Source organism: Dunckerocampus dactyliophorus, chromosome 10 (genome assembly GCF_027744805.1).
Source record: "Dunckerocampus dactyliophorus isolate RoL2022-P2 chromosome 10, RoL_Ddac_1.1, whole genome shotgun sequence".
In the NCBI taxonomy this organism is placed as follows: domain Eukaryota; kingdom Metazoa; phylum Chordata; class Actinopteri; order Syngnathiformes; family Syngnathidae; genus Dunckerocampus; species Dunckerocampus dactyliophorus.
The window spans coordinates 3,392,323-3,409,753 of record NC_072828.1 but is presented as its reverse complement, the minus strand read 5'-3'; the positions used below and the strand labels follow the sequence as shown (position 1 = coordinate 3,409,753).

At 41.2% G+C, this 17,431-nt stretch overlaps 2 protein-coding genes across 5 annotated transcripts in view; both read right to left on the bottom strand.

Annotated features, from left to right (window-relative positions):
- Window positions 1–479: 479 nt before the first annotated feature.
- On the bottom strand, window positions 480–10,051 carry LOC129188932 (lithostathine-1-like). Of its 3 annotated transcripts, none has more exons than XM_054790079.1 (13): window positions 9,880–10,051; window positions 8,794–8,855; window positions 7,439–7,627; window positions 7,295–7,357; window positions 6,894–6,947; window positions 6,750–6,803; window positions 6,652–6,684; window positions 5,590–5,631; window positions 4,613–4,631; window positions 4,451–4,536; window positions 2,859–2,972; window positions 2,530–2,674; window positions 480–2,450 (listed from the first exon to the last, which is right to left on the bottom strand). In XM_054790079.1, the coding sequence occupies exons 3-13, from the start codon at window positions 7,592–7,594 to the stop codon at window positions 2,392–2,394; spliced, it is 825 nt and encodes a 274-aa protein (XP_054646054.1). In that variant the 5' UTR covers window positions 7,595–7,627; window positions 8,794–8,855; window positions 9,880–10,051; the 3' UTR covers window positions 480–2,391. The 3 variants fall into 3 exon arrangements, with proteins under 3 accessions (XP_054646054.1, XP_054646055.1, XP_054646056.1); XM_054790080.1 differs by lacking the exon at window positions 9,880–10,051 and adding an exon at window positions 8,988–9,113; XM_054790081.1 differs by lacking the exon at window positions 7,295–7,357.
- A 3,924-nt stretch (window positions 10,052–13,975) lies between these two features.
- alkal1 (ALK and LTK ligand 1) overlaps window positions 13,976–17,431 on the bottom strand; it is a 42,028-nt gene continuing 38,572 nt past the window's right edge. The window contains exons 6-7 of one of the 2 annotated variants that reach the window (XR_008572730.1): window positions 15,302–15,462; window positions 13,976–15,216 (exon numbers count right to left, since the gene is read on the bottom strand). The gene's annotated coding sequence lies outside the window, so the exon portion shown is untranslated. Of the gene's footprint in view, window positions 15,463–17,431 lie in introns of both variants that reach the window. The other variant, XM_054790377.1, reaches the window with a different exon arrangement.

The following is a 17,431-nucleotide window of genomic DNA, read 5'->3' as shown; positions in this document are numbered from 1 at the left end:
AAAACGAGCCGTGTTCTGTGCAGTCTGAAGGCGGCAGCGAGACCTGAGTGCAGGGACAGTCTACAAATGTCGTGTTTGCGAGGAAAGGCAAAAGTTTTTACCCATCATAATTACTTTATTTTGGTCAATATTTTTTGTATTTCTATTCGTTACTAGCTGTGTGTACTCACTTTTGGGGCTGACTTCACCCACTTCCTGTTTATCATATGAAAAATGTTTTTAATATTCAGCATTTCCGTGTGGAACTCTCCATGCGTGGCGTCGTGTTGATGCCCTTGAAATCAGCTGCTCCCTCACCTTTCTCACCATCATGCTTTACACTACCAGGTGGCTTTTGTGCCCATATTTTATACCCCCCAAGGATGTTCAGGACTTAAGCATCAAGACACCACTGGTGCCAACTAAAGTATACTTTATTGATTCCAAAGGCAATTCCAACATCCAGTAGCACATATTGGAATAACGTGTGAAATGCTGTATCATGATAATCATAATAGGGGTGTCACCACATGTCTGGCAGGAACAGGGCAGCCAGGACCCCATCAGACTCAACTATGGCATTGCTACCGTCGATAATACGCACAATATGGAAGCGTCAGTGGGCCAGGCAGGATTGGAAGCACACATGAAGTGCTTTACACACACTAGAAACCTTGCAGGCATTTCCAGAATCACTCAACAAGTCCTGGAACTTTTCTTTGTAGCTTCTAGGTCATGTTCAAATATGGTCAGGTCCTGGTGAAGCCAATATCGTGCATGGTGACACCCCTACTTAAACAAGTCAAACAGTATCATAAACAATTAAGGGATCGTTTGCAACTCTCAAGGTTAACCAAGACATCTCGGAACATCTACCGGCGGCTAGAAGGTTAGCATAGTGCTTTCAAAGGCAGCATAAACATCTACACTTGTCCCAATTAGCATCAAAATTGACAATTATGGATGCGATAGGTGATACATTCAATGATAGCTAACATTTGCAGCTAACTTCAGCTAGTGCGCGTGTGTTAAATGCCCACTATAATGCACTATAGTGCAACACTTTCTAAAGTTCCAGCACGCCCTCTAGGCAGCCGCCCAACTGTTGCAAACAGTCCCTTTTAGGGGTTAGAAGTGAAAACAAATGATTGGCATCAGCCCGTACACCAACTGTTCACAAAAACATCCTCGTGTGCAACTGGATCAGACCAGCCGACATCATGCAATTACGACACACGTCACATTCTAGCCAAAAAGTATCCATCCCATATCCATAGATGGGTCTAAGCTTCAAAGGATGACATTACAAGTCATTCCGTGATGGATAAATGCTGTTGATCATCAAATATCATGAAACCACCACAGCATTTTCAGCATTTTCTTTGGGAAAATCACATTAGTGCCGTTTCTTGAAATGGATCTATCCTATCAGTAAGTTGTTTTGGATCCCAGATATGCTGAAGGTTTGTGGTGTTGGCGCATAGAACATGTTCAATGTTTCCCTTAACTACATACAACTTACACATCCATCATTCCGTGCGCTTATCCTCCGGAGTGTGCTGGAGCCTATCCCAGCTGACTCTGGGCGAGAGGCTTACAGTATAAACAAGCATTCAGACTCACATTCATACCTGTGGACAATTTAGTGTCTCCAATCAACCTAACATGCATGTTTTTGGAATGTGGGAGGAAGCCGGAGTACCCGGAGAACAGCCGCGCACGTGCGGGGAGAACATGCAACCTCCACAGAGATGCCCACTTGTATATTTCACCAAGAAAGTGCATCTCAGCTTAAAGAGGTGAAAAAACCTATCATTCATATCAACTTCACTCTTACTTTTTATAGTTCTAAATGTTTCAACTTTCTGATTAAATCATTTGTCAAATTTCTTGTAATATTTTACTCCCAGATTCGAAACCTATTTTCCCCCAAATTACAAAGAAGTCAAATTTCGATGCTACTAAAATGAAAAAATGTATAACATCATTTTCAAACTATTTCTTCTTGGACATTTTGCCCTCAAATTGTGTCCGCTTTGTCTCCTAACTTTTTTCTTGAACTTTATGACTGATGTTGTGTTTTAGGTGTGTTTCTATTTGTCCCGTCTTGTCGGGTAGCAGCTTGTTATTTGCTTTGTGAGTCAATTTCAATACCACAGACGCTGCTCCAAAATGTTCTGACTAAAAATGTGAATGGATTCATTTTCTGTGTGATGGCTTGTGTTGGCTCCTGAACTGCAAATAGGACGAGCTTTAGTTTGCAAATTGGTGTCTTGCAGGTTGTTTGGGATCATGTGCACGCCGATTGTGATTAGGCTTCGTTAAAGCAACTGAATTGAAGGCCAAGTGGTGATCTTTCAGCACTGACGTCTTTGAAGGAGCAGCCAGATCACACAGCCGAGACCGTCCCCATCACTTCTGACACAAAAATGGATGCTTTCCATCGCAGTTGCAATCATTGAGTCCTTCCACTGTGTAGAAATCAAAAAGTTACAAGATGAAGGGTTGTTGAAATGTTTATCAATCATGGCTGCATTTCTGCAATCTTACCGGAAGGCCGTATCTCTGTACAAAAAATATACGTAGGATCCCCGTAATTGGGCTCGCCTGGTGCCCAACTAGCATCCATGCAGTGCCCCTTTCCATTTTCCTTCACACTAAATGTGGAACCATCAATCCATTTCCACACAGTAGACTGAAAAATGAAAGTTGAGTTGAAGCTATGAAATTGGTATCCTGTTGAGCAGTGCTGACCTTTTTCTCGTGAACTACTTTTACAACATCAACATCTTCATAGATGATTACTGCTTGTTGGTATACACAACACACATGTCTATGAAAAACAGCATGTCTTGACCTGTGATTATTCAACCACCCACCTCTTTGGAGCCCCCAACCCAAGTATTCCATCCACAAGTCAATCCCTTGAGGAAGTCATACGTGGCTTTGGTGTGAACTGAGGCCAATTGTCCGCCATTGGCGACGCAGTAATCCTGAAAACGCATAAGATTGGCATGAACTACTGTGGCTGTATGCAACCTCCTGATGGCGTTTTCTGAAATGCACAAGATGGCGGTAGCTGCATTTGAGGTTGAATCCAGCAGCTTTATCTAGCTCTGCATGCACGTGTGTACATTTCACTCATTAGTAGGGGGGTCACGAGATCTGGCCAGATGAAAAGGTGAGATTTGCGGTTTGGAGAAAAGCTTTGTGGTGAGAACAGGGCAGCCAGAAGCCAATCAGATTGTCAAGTATGGCATGGTTACTATGGAACTGGCATTATTGGAAGCGTACAGGAAGTGCCTTACGAACACCTTAGGCCCTGCGATCCAAGCTGGCTGGGGGGGTGACGTGTGGATGTTTTCCACTGGAGTTAGCTGTGGCGCTGCGTTCACGTCTAAGCACAAGCTGTACCAATTCTACATTTCATCAAATGTAAGTCAGGCGTATTGGTGAGCATGTATTGGATTGATTGATTGATTAAAGTTTAACGACACGATCAACACATGTAAGTGTCATGTAAGTGACCTTAATATGTGAAGTTATTAATGACAAAACCTGTTTCTCAGGAGTGTAATCTATCAATTTAATTAGGGAGTAGAGCTTGTAAGATAGAAACTGGTCTACTTTACCGGGAAAAATTCCCTACTCTTTTCGAACAGAGAAGCAGGTTCTTTAATGTTCAAATGGTGTGGCTTTTCTTTATACGGGATGGCGGCTTAAAGTCTCCTCTGTAAGACTAGATACTGAATAAAATGGCCTGCCAAAGGGCCTGTTTCCATTATCTAAAACCTAATAAAAAGATTTATTTCTTTAAGAAACTATGATGCATGATCGCGGAACTTCGCTGAACAAGGTTTTCAGATCAGGTACATTATAAAAATTGACACGGATGTGAGCAAACTCACTGCATTCAAGAAGAATATGTTTAACTTAGAGTGTACTATTACATGATATACAACGGCGAGGGTTTTCTGCTGCAAGGAAATAGGAGTGTGTAAGCGAGAATGACCAATTCTAATACGAGTTAGCACAGCGTCTTCCCGCCGCTTAGCTAACGGGATTGTAGTATGTGGTTCGATTATAGGCTGATGTTGGTAGAGTTTGTTACCGGGATTTAAATCCCATGACGTTTGCCACTTTATTTTTATGTATTCATTAATCTTTGGTCTTAAGTCTGTATAGGGTATCTTCATTTCTGTTACAGCCATATTAAGTGCCTCTTTTGCTAACATATCAGCTTTTTCATTCCCTTTGAGCATGTATTGGAAGATAACGGGTGAAGTGGGTGTCTTGCATCGTTCATGTCTTCAAGGGTACGTTGCATATTGAAATGAGGCGTGTGTGCGTGTGCATACGGTTTACACAAAATATTTTAGCAGGTTTTAAGGAGTTGACATTTTTATGGTTAGGGAGAAATGAGTAAGAATATTGCAAAGGACATTTGAAGGATTAAGAAGGGCTGGCATACCCGAGCTTCATACCAGGTCTTCATCTCGACAACAAGCAGGTAACATCTTGTCTCGTGAGAATGCCACTGCGGAGGGCATTTAATGCCTGTGAGAAAAGATTTATTAAGAAAAAGCGCAAAACAAAGGGAACATTCATTGTAAACATAAACTGACACGCTAACCTGCTTTCATCAGGACATCCTGTGAATGTAAAACAAACTATTACTCATCTTGGGCTAATATGACATCACCTTCTCCTATTCGGACATGCTCAATTGTGCTTTTTTACATTTTCAAACTACTTCAACTTTGTCAATTTAACTTTATATTTTCGCTTCATTAACACTTTTCCTGCAACCTAATTTAAAATGGCAACGTTTTTTTTCCATTGCTGTGGACTGGGGAGGACGTACATGGGAGCTCTGTTGATGACAAAAGTTCCGTTTTTTTTTTTACCCATTATTTTTTTTCTCCGTGTCCCCTCGAGGGCTCTAGATTCAAAGGTGCGGCAAACGGTTCCAGAATTCCCAAGATATTCTCGGGAGCGATTTGACATGAATACAAGCTTCGGGGAAGGCAATGAATGCGATACACAAGCGTACTGCAGCACAAATAAAGCGTCTGCAATCACAAACACTGCTTGATTCTTACAAAATTAGGCTAGATTTGACGTGTCTGCCATCAGAGATAACCCTTAAGTAGATCCTCACCCGGTTCACAAACTCACTAGCTCTTCTAATGACGTTTCCATGGCTTTTGTGGGATTAGCATTATACATAAAAGACATGCAAAGCGTATGCGACGTATGCTGGACCACTCCTCTTCAAGGGTAAATAACATTTATCATTACGTCTTATATCACTTTTTTTTTCATTAATTATCCTGGTTTAATATTACTACTGCATCCAAACTCATATTTACATACATACGCATATACTGTATATGTATACACGTACATGTAGTACCTATATCATTGGTAATATTACCTTTTCCCCTACTTAAGAACAATTCGACATAAGAACGGTCGTCTGGAACCAATTGTGTTCGTTAGTTGGGGACTTATTTTTCATCGCCTGCCCTGACTGCACGTCACTGATGCATACATTTATAAAATATGTGTTATACAAATGTCATTGTAATATGTTTCATATGTTCTCACCTCAACATCCTGCGTCAGCTCCTTCACCTGTCCTGTCAGCTTCTGTAAATACATGTTGTAATACTATAGTAGTACTTCCCGACCATGTATGCAAACACTTTTCAAATTCCTGAGCCACCTCCTTGACATAGAGGCGGACACATTGTAGGTAATACTATTAGTGGTACCTCGGTTAACGCTACAGTGTGATTTGCACGCTCATGCATTTGTGGTATTTTTTTTTTATGTATGAACATAAATGGTCAATAACCATACTTCATATATGTAATGTGTTGAGGTTATTTCGATGTTTCTGTCATCTAATGACATCCACGTAAACGTCATATTCGGTTACGTGTAACATACATAAATATAAAACACAAAATGCAGCTATATTTCAATGTAAACAATCGGAAGTGGAGTGATGGATTCATCTCCAGCATATGTGTCAAACTCAAGACCCGGGGGCCAGATGTGGTTGTCACCTTGACATTTTCACTTCACTTCTCATGGCCCTATGAAGGCAGCCATAACTGCGACGTGGCCCTCACTGAAAAACGATTTTGACATCCCTGATCTAGATGTCTAGAGTTTGTTCAGTTTTTCTGAATGGGGAAATATCATCCATCCAAATATATCTTCCAAGCAAATGCTTGTGTGTATTTTTTCAATTTATAGAACAAAGAAAAGAGGGCTTATTAATTGTCCACTTGCACCATGGATATGATAAAATAAGTGTCAAATTTCTATCATTTCTCAGTTTTCAATCCTAACGTTTTTGGGAGTGGGGGTGGGGGGGGCGTAGATTACACATGCCTAACATGCGACTGCCAAAAAATAGGCCTACCGCGTGGCGCCACGCAACGGCAGGCATTCCCCGTAGCTTCATTCATTTCATTATTTGCAAGGCACCTACTTGAGAATTTACATTATTTTCTACGGGAACATTTGCTTTGGTTAGGAGTCTCTGCTTTGGTTAGGAGTCTCTTGGTTTGAGTCGGACCTTCTGGGAACGGATTCATGATGCTAACCAAGGCACCACTGTACTTCATGTATGTAAATATATCCATGTGTGTTTTATACCTTGTCCATGTTTTCCACATGTTCTCGCAGATCCTGTAGGAGTACATTTTGTGGGTAATACTGCGGTACTTCTTGTCCTTGGATGCCAATGTTTTTACCTGAGTGATGTTAGCTGTTACATTTTTCAGGTTGTCCATGCGGCCTTTCAGATCCTGCAGGAGTACATTGTGGAGTATGTTGTGGTTAATACTGTGGTACTTCCTGTCTGTGTATGCAAATAAAGTATGCATGTGTGTGGTTACCTTCAGGATACTTAATACTTCCGAACCATACCCAATGAAGGCTTCAGTGAACCCCTGCAGGAGGACATGTTGTGGGTCAATATACAGTATAGTCTACTACTTCTACTGCGTTCAAATGCACTGCGTATTTCTGACAGCTGAATCTGTGCTGTTTTTTAATGAAATACGCAAGTAGTCAAGAGGAAAGAAGTGGTAGCATTGTAGCGTCTGGTCCAATAAAAACTAACGTAAAGGTTCCTAGTTAGGGGGAAGATAACAGCTACTGTGCGTGCCAACCACTCATGTTCACCAACGAGTCTTCAATAAAGATAATACAAAAAATTGCTTTGGTTTTTGTGTTTCAGTTTTTGCTGGACCTTCCGCTGAAATATATAAATAAAACATCACGCGTTTGTTTTTACATTAAGACTCTTGTTCAAATTGGCCACGTCTTCTGTGAGTCCATCCAGCTTAGCAGTCAGGTTCTGTAGAAGACATGTTGTGGGTCACTATCCTCCAGTCCTTCCTGTGCACGCATGGAAATAACGTATCCATTTGTGTTTTACCTGGCCCTTCACCGTTTCAGCCAATGCCATGGCGATGAAGAGGAGTCCAATGACGAAGGTCAAGCGGATGGTGGCCACCGGGAGGATGAAGGCCTTTGGAGGCTTCTTGCCCGGCATGTCCAGCTTCTTGCCCGCCATGTTGAGCTTGCGCTGCATGTTCAAGTTGATGTGTGATGGAGTCTGTCTGTACTGGAGAAGATGGAAGAGGACACTTGATCAACTCAACTCCGCTAGCTTTTATTTTCTATGTACAGGAACCTGTCAGCTTAGCTTGTTAACATGGCCCCCGGGCCGCGCTTTGGACACCCCTGCCTGAAGCCCAGGGTGGGTCCCAGTTGTGGTTCAAATCCTGTTTTTGTTTTTCTTGTTGATAGTTAAGGCCATTTTATTTTCTTAACATGCCAGGGCTTTTGTTTGGTCAAGCGCTAAAATTGGACTAAAACTATCCCATATAGAAATGACCAGCATGTCCTCCAAAAGACTTCCAGCTAAAAACACTGGTAGTGACTTGGTTGCACTACATCATCCAGATGACCCCCAGCAGCCCCCCTCTCAAGTTGTCTTTGTTCTAGCTTGTTTTTCATCACTTTGAAATCAAAACATGCACTTATCCAGCACACACGCCCCATTCCCAAAGTGCTGAAGGACACGGGTGTCCAACGTGCGGCCTGTGGGAGGGACACTGACGCATCAGCAGCAATCTTCCAAGAATGAGAAAAAAAGTGATAATCTAACCAGAAAAAGTTGGAAATTTTGTAGAACAGAACATGATGAGGAATAATTACTTCATGAGCATGAAGTTGCAATATTCAAATATGTTGTACATTGTATACAACATACAAGTATAAAAAAACAAATCAAGTTTAATGTTTGGAAAATGATGTTGGGGAAAAAGCTACGTTACGAGAATAAAGTATTGGGAATAAAGTCATAATTACCAGGAAAAAAACAGCAGCAGAAATGTGAAAAGTAGCTGTAATTTTACAAGAATAATGTCAAAATATTGACAAAAAGTTCCCAGAAAAAACTTGTAATATTTTCAGTAAAAATAATGTCATTTATGAGCATATAGAGTTGAAATATTAAAATGAAAAAAAAGTGTGATAAACAAAGTTGGGTTGGGAGGGGGGCAGTCATAATATTGCCAGGAAAATGTTCAGTTCTTTAAGTGGAAATATTTGGAAGCAAAGCTCCTGACTTTTTCACCGATATGACAGCTTTTTTCCTTGCCAAATCCACAACGTCTTAGCATAGCACTAAATATCAAAGAGGCATCCTTGCACTTTCAGTTTGTGGCCCTCGCTGAAAAAGGTTTGGCCACCCCTGCTTTAGAAGCAAAAATAGTTCTTACTTACCAGTTGACTATCAGGTCTTGGATGATTACAATCACTGGTGCAGCGTCTTCTAGAAGTGCAGCCTGCAACGATAGCTCCTTTATGGCAACATGTCATAGGAATAATAAACATGTCCTTTCCATTCCATTCTTTCACTTATTCAGGTCCCGGTGGACCTCAAAAATCTACATCTCCTTGGTTTTTAACACATTCACCTTTAAGAAGGACGTGCTACACCAGACCATAATTTCAGACAATACAGGGCCATCATCAGAGTCATCATCCAGAGAGACACAATCAGTCATCTGCAAATTTGAGGATATGCCGCCAGGGCATGGAGTTTGGCACTCATTGGTATACAAGACAAATAGAGGAGAGAGGACACACCCCTGTGGCGACCCAGTGGGTACGTCACTTCCTCCACCCGCCAATTTTTACCCCAGCGCTTCTGTGACGTTGCGTGCTTTGATATCTATTACTTTTCTATTTATTAACAGAAATTAGCAATAAACATACTTAATATGCCATATATCGCGGCTTCTTAGTCAATCTTTATTTAAAAAACATTGCCGGCATGCACGAGCGCGTACACGTCACATCCAGTCACGTATCTCGTCTGCCAAGTTGTCTTGACGCAAGCCTGCACTTGAAAAGGCCGAGATCGTCGAGGACGCTTCATCAACTGAACTCCAACAGATGTTCTTGTTTTATTTCACACTTAATTTACAGGAGAACAGGTTAGGTTGCTAACCTTGGTATCGTTGGCATCGTCTTTGATGACTACACGTACAGTCACGTTACGCTTATTTTCAACAAATTCACCAAATTCGACCCAACAACATCCATCGATACTTCCAATATCCACATCAAACTCAACACTTAAACCCATCGTGTTTCCGGTACGGATCGTGTTGACACACAGCAAACCAACAAAGCACATGATGAAAATAATCCCTAAATTTGGCGAATGTTGGGACAAGACCAGCAGCAAACCGTCAAGATGACCATCAATCTTGATCACACACACACGTTTACCACCAACAGTAAAAGTTTATAAGTTAATAGCAATGATCACCAACAGTAAAAGTTGATAAGAGTTCTTATTACCTGTTGCGTCCACAGTCCGGTGGTGAGCCAACGAGCAGTACTTGGAATGGAGCCTCCGAGCACAGCTTATTAGCTAACTTGTCATATTGATAAAGGTGGCGTCACTAAGTCATTTCAAGGCGTGAAAGATACGTTTCACTCACATCGTCATTGCCACGACTCATACGACACATTAACGATCTTCTTTTATCTTACGCTTGCTTTGATACAGGGGCATGCACAGGCGTTTGAGGGGGGGGTGTCTCCGGGATCCCCAGGCCAAAAAAAAGCACCCATCACGGAAGGTATTCACACAATGAGGATTATTAACATTAATGATAAACTGGAGTAAACGTATATAATAAACTATGATACGAAATGATGAAAATATTATGAAACATAATACATGTTTTTCTGTAAAAGAGTGTACAGTACACATATTCATTTGTATGATTTCTGGACAGAGGTGAAGCATAAGTAATAAAACAGCACAATATACCTCACCACACTGTCATGTTACTCACCTGCCTGCCTGATCTCATCATTTCCTGTCAGGTTCTGTGTGGTGCTCTGCTGCCCTCTGGCTGTCTCTCGTTACAGCACACCTCTGAGGCAGACGATTCGGAGCTGCTCATCAGGCCATCCAAAAAGAGTCGGCATGGAGCACCATTGCAGACAACATAAATGCCGTTTCCACGGAGAAACGCACCACCGCAGAGGTTAAAAAGAAGTGTTTGACTTAAAATCAGAGTAAAAAAAAAAAAAAGATTGGACTGCACCGGAGGGATCTGGAGGAAACGGGAGGTGGGCCATCAATCAGAAACCAAACCATTTCGGAAACTCTAGAAAATATTTACACGATCATGATGGAAAAATAAAGTCAAAATACATAGTTTGTGTGTGACGATTTATATTTTCTGTGGTTACATTTGATTAGACGCTGCCTAATTAATACAGCAGCCCCGTGCTCTGGCTCAAGACGTGGCTGGGGGCGCATGTCGTTATCTGGGGGTGCTCGTGCGCAATAGGCACACCACGTTTCATTGCGATGTTATGCAAGACGCAGCAGGCCATTATGATGCTGCACACCTGCAACAACAGAGAATCAATTATTTATCCAGTTGACCAAATGAAACATATTTGCAATGGAGAATTCCTGGATTAATGAGAGCCTTCACAAAGAATCTGAATGTTTGCCTCTTATTTTTTTTGCCCTTCCAAAGCATAAATAAACTAAAACCTAATATTAAATACTACAAAACCTACCTTTTCTGGTTTGTAGAGCAGCCTTCCACCTGCAGTATCCAAACACATCCAGCGTCCCTTGAGTATACCGATGGTGCGCTCCACGCAGGAGCATGTACGTGTGTGCTTTTGGTTGTACATTTGTTCTTGTGGGGTCTGCGGATTATTCAATGGTGTCATGCGCCAAGGTGCCAGGGCATAGCCTCGATCACCTGTAAAATAAGTTAATGGCCACATAACAACATGCAAAAGAAAAGAAATTAACATTTTACGCACCGATTAACCATCCGTCGCATGCTGCCTCCTCAGGCGCATTCCAACGGAGGAATTTCGGAAAATGTAGGAGTCGTGTGTACCTCCAGGGAAACTTGCAACAACATTCACAATCTTGTTGCGAATCTGAGATTATTTGGATATTAATTGAGTGATACCGTTTGCGATTGAGTTAGGGAAATGGATGAATGAATTGGGATTTGAATATATATTTATCCATGGAGTATATTTTAGTTGTTTTGATGATAAATAATTGTTGGGATATTTTATTTGCAGTCCAAATAAGGAAGAGGCAGCCGCTTCTCTCCTGGTGGCCGCGCACCTGCGGCCAATTAACATTTGTGGCAGATAAAAGGCCAGCGTGGTCGAATGTGGCGCTGGTTCATTGTTGATTTTGTCGTTACTGTGGTTGTTGTCTGTGCTTCCTATGCACCTCGTCTCCTTATTAGTGCTGTAACTTGAACTATGCACTTACGTGGACTACCTGCATTCTTTGTCACAGAGCCTTTTCTCTGTCGCCTTTTGTTTACTCCGTTTTTACACTATTAAAGATCATTTATTTTTGCACTCCATCGCCTCGCCTCTGCACACTGCGGGTCAAGCTTTCGACAGCTCAAACCAGAACGTGACATTCATGCTTCCATTTATCACAGCAAGTCTTCAGGTCCTGACGACCATCACACTACCACCACCAAATTTTACTGTTGCTATGATGAAATGCAGCGTTACACAAACCTTACAAAAGTTTTGTCTCATCAGACCACAGAGTATTTTCCCAAAGGTCTTGGGGATCATCAAGATGTTTTCTGGACTTCATGTTCTTTTTGTTCAGCAGTGGTTTTGGTCTTGGAACTCTGCCATGCAGGCCGTTTGTGCCCAGTGTCTTTCTTATGATGGAGTCATGAACACTGACCTTAACTGAGGCAAGTGAGGCCTGCACTTCTTTGGATGTTGTTGTGGGGTCTTTTGTGACCTCTCCGATGAGTCGTCGCTGCGCTCTTGGGGTGATTTTGGTTGGCCGGCCACTCCTGGCAAGGTTCACCACCGTTCCATGTTTTCTCCATTTGTGGATAATGGCTCTCACTGTAGTTTGCTGGAGTCCCAATGCTTTAGAAATAGCTTCAATCAGCTGATAGATATCAATTACTTTTTTGGGGGGGGGACAACAGGGTGCGCAATCACTTTTTCACACAGGGCCATGTAGGTTTGGATTTTTTCTCCCTTAATAATAAAAAATATATATATATAAATATATATTCTCACAATCTCAGGCATTGCCTGAGACAGCTCTGAAAAGTGGGAACTTATGTGGCCCTTGGCCTTAGGCAAAGGTAATATTACGACTTTTTTTCTTGTAAATTTACAATTTATTCTCGAAATCTCAGATTTTTTTTTCAAATACTCCGTCGTACTGAAGATCCCTCGTTTCCCGTGTGGGTGCTGTGCAGTGAAAGCCGCTTCAGTGTGCCGTGTGGCCAGCAGGGGGAGGTGTTGACCAAGGATTGGAAAGACGTGTTTGTGGGTTGGAACGACACGGAGCCCATTCTCTGACTTGCTGGATCATTTTTTTGTATACTTGCAGACATGAACACATTTCGATATGTACTTTATCACTTAAAAAAAATCAGTGTGCATTCGTTTAGCATTGCCTTTTGTTTTTCGTCCCTCAGCACCCTGGCTGTAACCCTCAAATACTTGAAGCACATGGTTGTCTGATTAGAAGACACAACATCAAGCTCTTTGTCAAGTGTTTGATGCTTTATTAACATTGAAGGGGATAAATATGCATGTTATTATTTCTTTATGAAGAATGCGTCATCTCAGGGACGAATGTAGGAGATAATGTTTTAATAGTTTCATTCTACATGTACAAAAGAATTAGATGCATCAGAAGTACTTTGTATGAAGTACTTTGCAACTATTAGCTACGGATTTTTATTGATAATGTAATCATGCCAGGGAAAATGATGTGTGTTTCTGTTTGAGTTACTTTTGCGTGAGTTTTTAGCCCTAATAATAATTTATGTAAATGTTTAATGAGGTGTTTAATATGGTTTATTTACCAGTGCGGCCTTTTACTGCTTCACTATTTATGTACTCACACCGGTCTCTGCTGACACTGGCTACAAATAAACTGCCTTGTGTTCTTTAGTGCTTGTGAATGACAAGCGGACTGCTGCAGTTCTCTTGCCAGCCAGTGGGGGCGTTTATTCTCTGCGCAACGTATAACATGTACAGCAACTTGAGCCGTAAGTTTGCCGCTCGTCTCCTCTCCTCAGCATTCCAAAAGGGGACTGAAGAGCATTGGTGATTATTTTACTGTTACATTGTTGGATGATATATACTGTAGCTTAAAGGAAAATATATATTTTTTAAAACGATATATATATCACATTTTACGTATTCTTGGTCTAAATTAATGGCCACTACGTGTCACTAGGAACATAAGCACCAGATTAGGTCACAAAAGCCTTTATTACAGGTTTGAATTCTCTCACAACAGTTACAATAATAACATAATCACCATCATCATCAAACTATGGGCTACTGTTGTGGCCGTACTCCCGCTAAAACGCAAATCTGAGCCCGTGCCGTCACTTCTTGTCCACACATCCGGAAGAAATTTGTTGAAACACACACACACGCATGAGTCTTATTAATGTCTTAAATGGCCAATTTTCTCTTATTATGTCTACTATCATGGGTAATATGAGTGTAAAGGTGTCTTCATGTCTACAGGGCTCTAATAATGTTAAAAACTGTAGTTAGAAAGTCAGAAAGAGGTTTTCCATGCTCTAACTGCAAAAATATTCCCTTTATTAACATTGAATCCTATATTGTGGAAATTCATTTATTGCGGTTGGGTGTGGAACCAATACATTTTTTTTTCCTCGTTGACTAGAAAGCCAGTACATGGCAAGAGCTCTGCTGAAGATACTACAAATTTGAATTATTTTGGTTACACTTCACAAACACAAGGCCGGAACTGCTGGATGACTCCCTCAACTTTAACTCTGATAGGCGAAAGGTATCAGAAGTATCAAGATTCCTTGAAATAAACTAGTTACAAGTGCTGATAGCTGCTAGCAAGTCAAGCTAACTGGCTAACTGCTGAAATTCAAAGCGGTTGCTTAGCAACAATGCCAAACATAAAGCGAAATGGTAGTCGTCCTGGAAATATGGATTGAAAATCAGAAACTGTCACTCCGAATAAAGAATCAGCTTCAGCTTCAGAAAAAATTTTAGATTGCAAAAAAGTGTTATTTTTCACAACCTTGAGAAAAAGATGAAGGAGAGGTTTCCCCTACCTTCAGACTTAGAAAGTATTCTAGTATTATAGAAAGTAACTCGAGCCTGTTTTCGGTGAACGCTGGCTGCCCTTTGTCACTGATTCTGTTCATAATTTTCATGGATAGAATTCCTAGACGCAGCCAAGGCTTTGAGGGAGTCCAGTTCGGGGGCCTGAGGATCTCGCCTCTGCTATTTGCAGACGATGTGGTCCTGATGGCCTCATCGGGCTGTGACCTTCAGCGTTTACTTGGGTGGTTTGCATCTGAGTGTGAGACTCAGCACCTCCAAATCCGAGTCCATGGTTCTCCGTCGGAAAAGGGTGCATTCCTCCCTCCGGGTTGGCAATGAGGTCCTGCCCCAGGTGGAGGAGTTCAAGTATCTCGGGGTCTTGTTCACGAGTGAGTGAAGGTTGGAGCGTGAGGTCGACAGGTGGATTGGAGTTGTGTCTGCAGTAATGCGGTCGCTGTACCGGACCGTCGTGGTGAAGAGAGAGCTGAGCCGGAAGGCAAAGCTCTCAATTTACCGGTGGATCTACGTTCCCACCCTCACCTATGGTCAAGAGCTTTGGGTCGTGACCGAAATCGTGGATACAAGCGCCTGAAATGAGTTTCCTCCGTAGGATGGCTGCACTCACCCTCAGAGATGACGATCTCAGTCAGCCTGGGAGGGGCTCAGAGTAGACCTGCTGCTCTTTCACATCGAGAGGAGCCAATTGAGGTGGCTCAGGCATCTAGTCCGGATGCCTCTCGGACGCCTCCCTGGTGAGGTGTTCCTTTGTGTTGGTAGATATTTGAGCTGTCACAAAAGCAAAATAATTGTGCCAAAGTGAATGTTATGCTTGAAATGTACTGTATCCTTTCACAAAAAGCTGGTTGTCTCCCTTTTCCTGACACGTACCTATGTTCTACGGATGGTTACTAAAGAACAGAAAAAGGTAGAAACAAACTTTTTTTCTGATGAAAGATGGGAGTCTAATGTTTCTTTTGGTAGGTTCCAGTGTATACAGCCATAGAACACAATATTCTGTGTGCCTTGGAAGATCAGTCAAAATGGTCTAAAACGGCCGCTACTGAAGGGGTTGTTTTTGCTCTTTTTTGCATTAAAACATTTTCTTTCACAACAATTTCACCTTTCTTCTTGTGAATCTTATTTCTCGTAATATCCCAAAATATTTGGACCTTAATATTATAACATTTTTCCCAAGCTAATTGCGCATTTACGCTTTGTTTTGCTTTTTCTGATGATGTTATGACTTTTGAAAAAATAATGTCCTTTTTGTCTTTAATATTTCAACTGTATGCTTCTAAGTTTTTTTCCCTCATTGTATAGCAACTTTATTCTTGTAAAATTACAGCATTTCCCCCCCATAAGATTACCACTTTGACCTCTTATTATTGTAACTTCATTTTCAAGAAACCTTTTTTCTCGTAATATTATGACTTTAGCCCAAAATATTTTGACTTCTTTCTTGTAATATTATTTTTTTTCCCACCCTAATTGCACATTTATTTTTTCTCATGATATTACTACTTTTGAAAAAATACAGTTAATTCTGGGGTATAAGCCGTTACTTTTTTCTTAAACGTTGAACCCTGCGGCTTTATACAGCGGTGCGGCTAATTTATGACTAAGTCCTAATCTCGTGACATCTCCTTGACTTCATAGCGACTACCAATTGTTTAAATAGTGTGCCGCTCGCAGGTCAGTGAGGAAACAATAGCTCTTTCTTTGGCAAGAGCCAATGACAAGCTATCAACCCATTGTCGACCCATTGGAAGTCAGTGGCTGTCAGTGCCATCTTTCAAAGAACACTTTACTAACAGTACTAAATTAATCACACAGCAACTTAATACTCAAAAAGTGTGTATACACATATACAAACATGTCCCAATATGACTTCAAATAAAAAGAAAACATTTTAAAGTTCTCCCATAAGGCATTGCATCTGAGCAACGTATTCATTGGAGCTCTGCAATGACGTCAACTTCCATCCTTTTGCTTTGGGCTCTGGGTACTCTGGCTCTCTCTGGTGGACAGAAGCAGCATTGCAGCGCCATTTTCTATGCTTTCTATGCTCTCCTCCGATGAAACGGTTTGCTCGAACAAAATGCGTTACAGGAACACTTTATAATGTTGGCTTTTTTCATATAAAACTTGTATTGATACATGTGTCTATACTTCTGAGGTACAACATTTGAGTGTTAGTTGCTGTGTGATTAATTTAATGTCGTTTGTAAGATGACACCGTGAGTCAGACTGTTATATTGAGAAATCACCTCCTGCAATTTCCAATTGGTTGACCAGCTCGTTGTGAGTTTTATCGTAGCTCATGATTGGCTCGTGTCAAATAAAGAGCTGACTGGTCCTTATGGTCTCGTGCACGTCACAATATGACGTGGAAATGTTTGGCTTATATACCGGTGTGGCTTTTATATGTACAGATCTGTTTTGTCCTCTAAATTTAGTGGGTGCGGCAGATAAACCTGAATTTACTGTACAGTAATGTTCTATTTGCTTCTAAGTTAATTCCCCCCCCACCCCAATATTACAACTTTATTCTTATAAACTAACTTTTTTCAGAAGATTACCACTTTTTATCTCTTATTATAACTTTGTTCTCTGGATTTTTTTTCTCATAGTATTATGACTTTGTCCCAAAATATTTTGACATTATTCTATTGGATTCTATCACAATTCTATTGTGATTTTTTTTAATTCCCACTTTTGACAGTTTTGATTACCACTTTTTTTGCTTTTAACATTT

Excerpts from the sequence above, each read along its gene's own strand:
- LOC129188932 (XM_054790079.1), bottom strand. The coding sequence starts at position 7,594 with ATGCAGCGCAAGCTCAACATGGCGGGCAAGAAGCTGGACATGCCGGGC. Across the intron at positions 6,948-7,294 it reads ATTTGAACAAGAGTCTTAAT|GGGTTCACTGAAGCCTTCAT; the intron begins GTAAAAACAAAC and ends GTCCTCCTGCAG. Across the intron at positions 2,973-4,450 it reads AGACCTGGTATGAAGCTCGG|GATTACTGCGTCGCCAATGG; the intron begins GTATGCCAGCCC and ends ATGCGTTTTCAG.